Raw genomic sequence first — 11,585 nt, 5'->3', positions numbered from 1 at the left:
GAGAATTCGGTATCCCGATGAAATTGATAAGACTGACTAGGCTGACCCTGATCAATGTGTGAGGCCATATAAAAGCAGCAGGATCACTCTCAAGACCATTCGACATCAACAACGGTCTACGACAAGGGGATGCCCTATCATGCGTCCTCTTTAACCTGGCTCCCGAGAAAGTGATCCGTGATGCTGAGATAAATGCAAAAGGTACGATCCTCTTTAAGTCCACCCAACTGCTGGCCTATGCTGACGATATCGACATCATGGGAAGAACGACCCCAAACGTACAAACTGCCTTCATCCAGATCGAGCAGGCGACGCGAGAGAGGCAAAACAAAATATACGGCGGCAACGTCAGCATCGAAAACCAACCAACCAACAACATCGCACTGGTCAAACGGGAAGAATAAAGATATGAGAATACAACTTTGAGACCGTTAATAATTTCTCCCTATCTAGGGTTGAACTGATTACAGCTATGACGATAAAATCTGCGCACGGTTTTTGGCAGCCAATAGAGCATATTTCAGCTTACAAAAACTGTTCCGCTTGAAACGTCTCACCATAGGGTCAAAGCTCTTACTGTACAAGACAATGATCTCGCCAGTTCTAATATATTCCTCGAAGGCTTGGGTTCTTAGCATGAAAAATTGCGAACTCTTGGCCGCGCTCGAGAGAAGGATCCTCCGAAGAATTTATGGCCCTCTACATGAGGATGGACGATTCCGTAGCCTACATATCGACAAAATCTATGAGCGATACCATTACCGTCCGGTTGTGGATAAAATCCGGCACTATAGGTTACGGTGGGCGGGTCACTTGATCCGTATGAATGAAAATGATTCAGCCCGGAAAGTCTATAAGGGCAATATCGATGGTAAAAAAAGAAGGCGAGACGGACCCTGCCTAAGATGGAGCGATGGCGTAGGTCAGGACGCCAGACAGCTTTTAGGAATATCGAATTGGCGGACCTCAGCGCAAAACCGAGATGTCTGGAGTTCCTTATTAAGGCAGGCATAGACCGAATACCGGTTGCTGCGCCGTTTATGATGATGAAACCTCAATATTTACCTAACTTCAATTTTCAAACTTTGGGTTACACGCTTTTTTCCTCGAACCAAGTATTTGTTGTGTTCACACTGTACTCCGTCTTATGGAATGATTATTATCATTTAGACTAAATGTATTGCAAAAACGATCCATAGTTTGTCAAATTAATCGCTCTAATGGACGATTGTCAGCACTATAAATTGGACGTGATGTTCGAGAAGTTTGTCGAATCGCACTATGCTCGCAACCATTTGCAACCGTTACTTCTACGTGAGTCTATTCATGATGAATTACCAAACCAAACTGAACTGAGGGGTCATCCCGTGTGTCGAATCTGAGGAATCGATTTTTTTTTGCATCAATTGTATCTAGATATAGTGTAGAATATATGGTAAAGTAATTTTTTGATATTCGGAGTCTTTCGAAAATTACAGTTAAACAGGTAAAATGTCACATGTCAGGTTTCTGTCGATCGCCGTAATAAAGTGCGTATTTATCTGTCCGAATGACGTTCGAATGACTTCGCTAAAATCATAAGAATTTAAGCCAAGGCTTTACTTGTGTTTCTTGCAGAAACCTAAGGTTTATGGACTAGATATAGCAGATTAATGGTCAGCTAAGGCTTTATGGTTAAAAATCACATTCTATTTTTTAAATCTGTTTTTCTCGAAACTGCATGTTGAAAACCGGCTGCCACCATAGCCCAAAATCTATTCAACGAAATTTTTTTTAAATTTTCATGACTTATTCAAAACATATTTCTACCGTCTGCAAACTAGGATTATTGCGATTCATTCAGTAGTTTTTTTTTATTCATTGAAGAAACCGTGAAAAAATACCAAAATTCACATAAAAAACTTTTTTTTAACAAGACACCAAAAATTTAGCTTTCAATATTTTTTAATAATCCTAGTTTGCGGACTGTTCATACGTTAAATTGCCGTTTACATTTTTTCTTCAGGATGATCACAGCGCCCTCTATCGTGGCAGCAGAAAAACACGGTTTTTTGGAGATGTGTGTATAAGTTTGCCTGTGTTTCAATAATGCTATCGGGCTGGAAAAATTGCGTTGTGCGCATGCTCAACATATTGATAAATATATGGTGAAAAATTCACATTTGCACCTTTATCCAGTTCTTCACAAAAAAATTCCAAAAAAGCGAAGAAAACGGCCTTCGCACGAGATGACCCCCTTAAGGCAACCAAGAACTGTCAAACCGGCTGTCATAGTGAACAGAGTTGCCAATTTAAAGTTGTCGGTAAAGCAGCTGGTGATATTAATAAAAAGATCACAAGCTTCATTCACATACTTAATACTGTAGTTGATGCAATCTTGCAAGTAATTTATTTCCATCTTATATCACTTCCACTTAAAAATCTTTGTATGCGATTAAAACCAGTAACTAACATCCTTACAAAAAACTTATATTTACTAGCTTTTATTTAAAATAGCCTCTTCTAAAACCCTCTCACTTTTTAATTGAATTTCAGAGAGCTATGATGTATGTCATTGTATATCGATAACTAAACATCTGAAAAGAAATAATTGTCGGTTGAATATAAAGTATAACTGTGAAGTCTAACAAAATAATTAAAAATAAAAAAAGTCTCCAGTATTTGTTCTATTTCTGTTGGTGGAATTTGTCGGAGTCCTTTTACCCATTTTTCCAGTTTTTTAAACTTAAAAACGTAAAATGTTGAAACACAAACAAACACCAATTTAAAAAAATTTATTTCAACTAAATTTTGTATGAATCTGGGAGCAGTCCCTCATATTTCCTACAAAACTTACTAATTTTGAACCACTTCGGCAACGGGAAAATAGAATCCCATAGCGAATATCGGGCGAAATTTGGCAAACAACCCATTCGGCAGGTGGTGTTAATATACAACGTTTTTAAATTGTTCTTCATAGTTGGTAACCAAGTAATATCCTTTATGTGCTCGTCCTTGGCATTGTTGGGATTTCTGAAGAAGAAACAGGCATACAATATGATTAGCAATATGTACATATCGATGTTGAGTTGTTTTGTACCCTGTTTTAGCAAATTGTGCCCACCAACTGGTCATTTTTTCCACCATTACGTTCTCGGGGTCGTCTTTCGAAATTTCCCGGGCAATTTTGCTGAAAACGTACATGTATTGAAGTTCATCTCCGTGCGCGACACCTTTATTTGAATTAAAACGTTTTCAAAAATTTTAGTGAACAACCGTAAAAAATTCAGATCACAGAATATTAACCATACCCAAAGGTAATCCATCTGGTAAGTAGAAATGACTGAATCGGTTGAAATAATCGAATTCGTAAAAGTACACATCCTTGTATAAGCTAACAAGGGACAAAAACCTGTAGACTCCGAAGCTAATCATGCCGTCTGCGAACATATCGCCAAATTTATTAATGTTGCCGTCTGTTACTGGTTGATTATTGAGGTAGAACTTCCTGAGAGCATCAGTAACTTCATCCTTGTTGGCGAATTCATCGTAATTGAAGCACTTCGGTGCATATGAACGAAAATTTCCATTGATACTATCAAGCAATCCGGGCTTATTTTTCAAAACTGCAAAATTTAGATGGAAAAATTCCCGTGGTTGACAGGGATTGAATTTATTAGACGATTCGGTATCTTTTAATATTTTTAACGTTAGTCATGTTATCTGTAAGATTGGTTTTGTAAGGGTGCTCCTAGGGAGAACAATGGACGTTACAACTCATATTGACAACCACATCCAAGCGTAATTATGCTAGCTTAGGTATAATGAAATCACCACTAATATCTAAGGAGGTAAGACAACCGGGCCCAAGGAGCTCCGTTGGCGTCCCTAAATGTGCGGAAACAAGAAAGAGAAAAAAAGCTGTTGAACAGAACTCTGACCTGGAAGAGCCATCATGCATGAAGTCAAAATTGCTGAGCTATCGGAATTTATTAAAGACAAGTACAATGTGCCCCAAGCAATCAACCATATTGTGAGACCCATCAGGGTTCCGTGCAACACATTGCAGGAAGATGCCAAAAGAATTGAAGAAGAGCCCTAAAATTACTCCTACAACGGTAACCCAGGTGGCATCCAAACGTGGACAAATAAACAAGAGGGTTCGTGAAAACGAACCAGCAGGTTCCTAAGAAACAAAAAGGCGTGTCGCCCAATTTGAAGAAGGGGCCTAAAACCCTAGTATACGGAGAAGAGTACCCAACACACTTGTGCCGCCAAAGGAGCTGATGTTCAATCAATAAGTAGGTGACAGTTGCAAATCCATTTGCTTGAAGTGCAATTCCCAGGCAGCATCCAAAATCTAATCTCGGGGCCGACGGGTACTTACAGCCCTCAACCAAGAGACTGGAATGTGGCATGCAAATTAATATCACTTGAGTGAGTAAAATGGGCATTCAATTCGTTCCATAGATACAAGTCTGTAGGTCCAGATGGCATCATTCCTGAGCTAGTAATAGAGGGAGTGGATGCCCTGGGTCTACAGATTCGGAATACATATCGCACATGCCTGGCACACGCTTATATTCCAATTAACTGGCATCATGTGAAGATGTTATTCACTCCCAAACCAGGGAAACCCACCTACACAGACCCGACAAGCTTAAAGGACTAGCACTTCAGTATAGACAACACGCCTACCAGAAAGGCAAATCCACGGAACCCCACGGCACTCCATGAACTTACAGCAAAAATTTAAACGGCGATGTTCGAAAAAGAATACGCCTTAGGCGCATTCATGGACATCGAAGGTGCCTTCAATTATGCCTCATTTACGACAATTTATGATGCAGCAAGACAGCATGGAATCGATCCGCTGCTGATCAGTTGGATCCTCCACATGTTAGAGTGGAGAAAAATCCACATATTGGTCGGCCAGAAGTCTATTGAAGCAGAATATTCTAGGGCTGTCCACAGGGAGGGGTTCTCTCTCCACTGTTATGGCTTTTGGTAATGGATATCCTGCTGTGGCTCTTGGAGGACAAAAAGTCTTCGCGCAAGCATTTGCGGACGACCAGTATGTGATCGCTTGCATGCAAATCTGCATGCATAGTCTGGTGGCCCAGACTGAACTTTGCTAACAGCAGGAAGCTGCTAACGCAGATTCAGAGACTTGGTTGCCTAAGTATTACTGGAGCAATGAGTACTACGCCAACTGCGGCACTTGAAACTATCCTAAATTTATCCCCCATTCACTTGGAGGTGAAACGGAAAGCAGTCAATGACGCATATAGGCTCGATACCATTGGGGCGTGGAAAGGCAGCCAATCACACGGTCATGCGTCTATCTGGAAATTCCTTGGCCGACCGATCATATGGTTTCCAGATTCGTCTTTGAAAAGACATACCAAAAGAGAAGAATGATCGATAAATGGCCACGAATCTTTTGTATGCCGTTTATATGCCACAAAAATGGAGGGGTCGCACCATTTGAATCTGTTCCGACAGTCGGGCGGCATTACCAGCACTAAATAGCAACGAGATATCAAGCCAGTTAATGTGGAGTTGTCATCAGGTGCAGCTGGAACTTGGCCGACTGAACGAAACATTCCTGATGTGGACGCCGGGGCACTCTAACATCGCTGGTAATGAGGAGACTGACAGACTGGCTCGCAATGGTGGGGTCAGAACCAGCTCTTGGAATCCGACCATCTACTGTCAAGTCTACTCTAAAGGCTGAAATTGCAAGGATTTACTCTTGCCGGTAAGCGAAAATCCTTGTGAAACAGCCTAGGGCCACTAGAACGACATTTTTGTTGTCCCTTAAGAAGTGGGACATGAAAACCATAGTAGGGATTTTAACGGGACACTCCTCCTTAAACTACCATGTGGAAAAGATTGGGGTAGTGGTTTCGACTATGTGCAGCCAATGGGAGGAGGAGGAGGAGACGGCCCTGTACTTTGTATGCAGCTGCCCGGCCTCTTCAGATCTCAGACGAAGACACCTTGGCAAGGTTTTCTTCAATGAAGAATCTGCACACCCTCTGCCTCTGGAGAATGTGCTCAGATTCGCTAAAACTTGCGTACACCGAAGGCGGGAAGCCATTGAATAGGCGACTTACAGGGATAGTACAATGGGCCTAACAATGGCCTGAGTGCTCGGAGGTGCGGCTCCCCCCAGTAAACTAAACTAACTAACCAATATATGATGGCGTCTTATGGCTCCCAGTAGCTAAGCAAGCCATTGTCGTCGGATTGGAGTGATTGGATTGGAGTGGTTATAAGATCCAATTTTGGCTTAAAGATTTCGGGTTGAGGCTTACCGAGTACAAGATGGAGTTGGTGCTCCTTACAAAGCGGCAGAAACAGAAAAGTGGTGAAATTTGCATCGGAGCGCATGTTGTTACCTATCAGCCATCGCTGGGAGTAACATTGCATACCAAGCTGGGCTTTGAACCCCACTTAAAGCTTACTGAGAAACCGCCGACTATCAGTTCAACACTGGCGGGGATGCTTCAAAATATAGGCGGCCCTAAACACACCCGACGATTACTTTTATCGTGATTCGTCAGCCCTGTCCTTTTATATGCAACACTAGTGCACTAGTGTGAGCGCCGGCGATACAAATCGCAGGTAATCGCAGACAGCTTCAAGCTGCATATCGACTAAGCGCCTGATTGGGCTACGTGTCAAGGTGTAGCCGAAGATGCAAAACACGTTTTCTTCACCTGCTGATTTAGAAAGTCAAGGATAAAGCTGGAAACAAAGCGAAATACCTGTTTAATGGTGGAAAGGTACATGGTGCAACCAAATGCAGCATAGGATGCGGTCGTTACAATGGTAAAATGTATCCACCAGCAGACAAAAGAAGCAGAGAGCAGCAGAGGCATAGAAAGGATGCTATTGCAATTAGCGCCACACAAAGTGGTAGCAGCGCATTTAGAGTGAACAGCTGAGAACCGAACAGCCCCACGAAGCAATACCAGAACGGTGGTCCTGCGGGGAGTGTGTCGAAAGTATGAGAGGTTTTAGTCGATAGGAGTCCGCCGTGCGTGTCCTAGATTCCAGTTGCGTATCCATGATGGATTTCTCCCAGTCAACAAAAAAAAGACAGACAGATAGACATTGAACGATTTTAATATGGTTTTGTTTTGCAAAGAAAACCTTAAAAAGTATCACATGAGGAAAAGTAGGGTAGCCCCTATCGTAATATAACTCGCAACCATATATATTTTTTCACTAACTATTAAGTTGTTGCACATGAAATGGCCGATTTGGCAATCAAGTGAAGTTTTTGAAGATTTTGCTGTATCAACCCACCACCAGTTGGTGTTGATGGTGTCGGATAATGAACTATAGATACTCCTACATTTAATCAAGGAGTCATTTCATTTTTGACTATCGTTCTGATAACAGTGAATAAAAAGAAAAAAAGGATGCAAAAGAGCTAAGAACGTATACTTTTTCTGTATGAGTTCGAACTCGGTCATAAAGCAGCGGAGACGACCAGGAACGTTAACAACGCATTTGTAGCTGATACGGTAACCGAACGAACCACACGGCGGTGGTTCGAAAAATTCACGTCAGGCGACGAAAACCTTCAAAGTGAGCCACGTGGACATCCAGGGCCATCGATTGACAACGACGAGCTGCGTTTGCTAGTTGAATCCGACACACGTCAGTCTGTGAGAGACATTGCAGAGAAACTGGGCGTACACTATTCGATAGTTTCCCGGCACTTGCAACAACTTGGAAAGGTGAAAAACTCGACAAATGGGTTCTGCATGCCCTTACGGAGCAAAACATGGCGTTTCGAATAGAAATTTACAGTTCTTTCCTCTCCCGCAACAGAAGCGATCTCTTTTTGCACAGAATAGTGACATGTGATGAAAAGTGGATATTATACGACAATCGTCGCCGATCAGCACAATGGCTAGATACTGATGAGCCACCGAAGCATATGCCGAAACGGAGCCTCCATCCGGAGAGGGTAATGGTGACTGTTTGGTGGTCTACAGCTGGAGTTATTCCCTATTCTTTTTTGACACCTAGAGAAACGATAAATGCGCAGAAATACTGTGCCCAATTCGAGGAAATGCACCAAAAATTGAGTATTCAACGGCCGAGATTTGTCAACAGAGATGGTGCGATACTCCTTCACGACAATGCACGACCTCATGTATCCAGAACAACGGTTCAAAAGTTGAACGAATTGCAGTATGAGACTCTGTCTCATCTACCATATTCACCGGGCCTTTCACCAACCGACTACCACTTTTTAAGCATTTGTATCATTTTTTGGCGGAAAAACAATTTAGGAATGAATCGCCTTCGATGAGTTTAACAACACCCGACAATTCGACTTCTATGAAACTGGCATACATACTATAGTATCTCGCTGGGGGAAGTGTTTTGAATCGACTGGCGCCTATTTTGATTAATTAAATAAATTTTTGTAACCTTTACACTCGTTCCAAATTTTAGTACCAAATCGGCCATTTCATGTGCAACAACCTAATACTTTCCATATTTCTCTTTGCATGATTCATTATAACAATTACATGACTGTTTCGAGTAGTTCTCGCTTATGACATTGAATCAGCACATATAATTATTTAGTGAATATTAATGAGTATATAAATACATATTCAGTGACAATTTCTGATTAAAAACCAGGCGAAAATCCCCGTTTTTATATTTTCCAGTTTCTCTTTAATATTATACATCATATTCAGACTTAGCTCTGGAAATAATAGCCTGCAAATTCGGCTTTGGTAAACCCCTTTGACATATTATTTAATATCGTCCTTTCAGCGAAGTTAAGATGACATAGGGGCAAGGAAACTGTAGCTGGATTTCGGATAGTTAATGCTAGATCTAAAGTTCGGTACAATACAATGTCGAAAAGTGTCACTACTGGTGGTTCCAGCTATTCGTAGGATGGTCTTTCATACCAAGAAATTTTAGAGGTTTAAGCCAATTATGTCATGGATAGTAAGTGAAAAGAAAAGGTAATAATACGTTCAGAAATCCACTGTCCCCGTGTTCTGGTGAACAGAAAGTGTTAAGTACATGAAATCTGGACATCTACAGTGCTAAGTGCATGCGGCTAAAAAATCAAAATTATTTCATTTAAATTACCATATGCTAAATACGAAAATTCATCCGCTGAGATGCCGGCTAAAATTGGAATATCCATTAGATGTCCAGTAAGTAAGCTTATCGTCGGATCTTCAATCAGAAAACTGTCATTTGATTCCGCTGGCTCAATATCATAATCCCACAGCTTCATACCAATGCAATCGTTGGGAATTATTGCATTTTTGGAGATTTCTTCAACGGGCAGTTTCCGTAAGCATTCAATGGCCAAAGTCACGTTGTTGTTATCACATTGTGTTAACTCTAGAATTTGCTTCGAATTTTCCCGGGTTACTGATTTCTGGTGCGACATCGACGAACCGCTCATCAGAATCGCGCGATGGAACAGCCCCTTTGACATTGGTGACACCAGATGCAGACTTACACTGAAACTGCCGGCACTATGGCCATTTAGAGTGACGAGATTCGGATCTCCCCCGAAAGCCTGGATGTTGTCCCGGACCCATTTGAGTGCCAATACTTGATCTTTGAAACCATAGTTCCCAGGCGCTTCTTTAGATCCCGTTGACAGAAATCCTAACGCATGCAATCGATAGTTGATAGACACTAACACCACATCCTGTTCTAGCAGATATTCCGGTCTAACGTCCGACTTTGCTCCCATGGCAAAGCCTCCTCCATGTATAAACACAATTACCGGTTGCAGGCCTTTCAGATCTTTCGTGTAAATATCGAGAAGTAGGCAATCTTCAGAAAGGATATATGATGGATGGGGATTAGGCTGGTGGCAAGCAACATTTGGCTGGGTTGCATTATAGATTCCTTTCCATGGCTTAACCGGTTTCGGAGCCTTGAAGCGATTCTCTCCTATTGGGGGCTCCGCATATCTTACACCATGGAAAGCAAGTATGTCGACATCTTCTCGCGTTCTCAAGATGGAACCGCGCACAATTCCATTCGAAGTGTTCACTAAAAGTCTAGTATCACCAGCAGCCGCACAAACTTGCAACACTACCAAAACAATAATCACATGACAGACACTCCCCATTTTGCTAGCCAACCGGTATACGAATGCGCAAATTCGATAGATTGATATAGCGAGTCGCTGGCTAAGCTAGCTTGGAAAAATGCATCTAATCTTGGGCTACCGCTCACTTCTACTTGAAAGATTAGATAAACGCGAGGCAGAACTCAGTTATGATGAACGCAGACCAGAGGAGTGAGTGCTAGAGTTTGTAAACAAAATCGCTGAATGGCTGGCAGCGGGGGAGCAATAATTTTGCGTGTGGACTTTGAATAGACTACTATCTGGTTAGTTTGAAAGTCGAGGCTATTTCGGCTTCATGGTACGATAACAGCAAGAAGCGACAATTATTCCGAATTATAGTGGAAAATAAATAGAATAAAAGTCTCAGGTCAGACTTAGTTCGTGAAAACATTGCGTTCATAGATTAGGAAACGTGTGAGATGTAAGGTGTGAAGTTTGACCATAAGCGAAAGATGAAAACATTTATGTTTAGCCAAAAATCGCTAAACATATTTATTTTTGTTATTTTCGCAAATAACATGCTTCAAGAACTAATTTTTCCCTTTTCCTCGGTCGATACTATGTTGATGTAGCTTAGCGACTCCCCTGTGAGCTGCGCGATTTAGAATTTACCCAAAGCATTCCCAGGCTACTAAAAGATATGGGGTATATATATAAATATATACATTTTTATAAAGTAGTCAATTAGCCCATGGTAGGGTATAGCACATCAACTGCACCTACCCGCGATCGTTCACCTTTGGCTGAAATGCGCTCTAGCTCCCCCGCCGCCAGGACCTTAGAACTTTCCGAGATGTCCGTACTCTTCTTCTACTCTTCTGCGCCAAGTGCCCTTAGGGTTACCCACTCGTTAATCATCTGGGGAGAGTGAGTCCCACTGCAACCCCTTTTGAATGTATGACCTCTTCACTGCTACTTCCATGCAGAGCAAGCTTTTCATTGGAAATAATACCAGGTCAGCAAACTCCGCTGATGCGTCGAAAACAGGTGTGCACGAAGGACTATAGCCTTCGAGTAACAGTCAATTTCCATGTGCTACTCCCATATAGCAACACAGAAAAACCACTAGCACGAAAGAGTCTCAAATTGATCATGGTGGTCTGCATTTCCAGATTTTAGATTAGCAACGAAGAGGATCTGGCGCTGTTAATGTGTCGGGCAACATCCCGTTCAGTGCCACAGTCCACAGACATCGCCTCCTAGTTTGATAAATTGATTAACGCCTTCGATGTTCCGCCCAATAATTCAAATAGGGAGAGTGCGATAACCCATTTGACTGTTGTCATAATCTGTTGAGCTCCTCTATGCCCTCCGAAAAAGACAGCGTACAGGACTTTGCTAACAACAAAAAGTAATAGCATCCCTGACAGGATACAACACTGGCGGACTTCGCTGTCGACCTCAAATTTCTCTAAGATTTTACCTCGATGCAGCTCGTGACGTTCTGCCCCAAAAAGTCGCC

The 11,585-nt window shown here is 42.0% G+C and overlaps 1 protein-coding gene across 2 annotated transcripts; it reads right to left on the bottom strand.

Moving 5' to 3' along the window:
- Nucleotides 1-2,354: 2,354 nt before the first annotated feature.
- On the bottom strand, nucleotides 2,355-10,277 carry LOC119655090 (esterase FE4-like). 2 transcript variants are annotated; one of them, XM_038060792.1, is made up of 5 exons: nucleotides 9,118-10,276; nucleotides 3,291-3,605; nucleotides 3,080-3,212; nucleotides 2,837-3,012; nucleotides 2,355-2,576 (listed from the first exon to the last, which is right to left on the bottom strand). In XM_038060792.1, exons 1-5 carry the CDS (start codon nucleotides 10,121-10,123, stop codon nucleotides 2,569-2,571), a joined length of 1,638 nt encoding a protein of 545 aa, XP_037916720.1. In that variant the 5' UTR covers nucleotides 10,124-10,276; the 3' UTR covers nucleotides 2,355-2,568. The 2 variants fall into 2 exon arrangements, with proteins under 2 accessions (XP_037916720.1, XP_037916717.1); XM_038060789.1 differs by lacking the exon at nucleotides 2,355-2,576 and having other exon boundaries at nucleotides 2,758-3,012; nucleotides 9,118-10,277.
- Between the last annotated feature and the right edge of the window lie 1,308 nt (nucleotides 10,278-11,585).

The sequence above is a fragment of the Hermetia illucens genome, chromosome 4 (assembly GCF_905115235.1).
Source record: "Hermetia illucens chromosome 4, iHerIll2.2.curated.20191125, whole genome shotgun sequence".
NCBI lineage: Eukaryota > Metazoa > Arthropoda > Insecta > Diptera > Stratiomyidae > Hermetia > Hermetia illucens.
Note: the sequence above shows the minus strand (reverse complement) of the source record. Positions and strands in the feature narration are given on the sequence as shown.

Coding starts and splice junctions, on each gene's coding strand:
- LOC119655090 (XM_038060789.1), bottom strand. CDS start 10,123: ATGGGGAGTGTCTGTCATGTGATTATTGTTTTGGTAGTGTTGCAAGTT. Junction 3,213..3,290: donor ACCAGATGGATTACCTTTGG/GTATGGTTAATA, acceptor ATTCAAATAAAG/GTGTCGCGCACGGAGATGAA. Junction 3,013..3,079: donor GCACAATTTGCTAAAACAGG/GTACAAAACAAC, acceptor TTTCTTCTTCAG/AAATCCCAACAATGCCAAGG.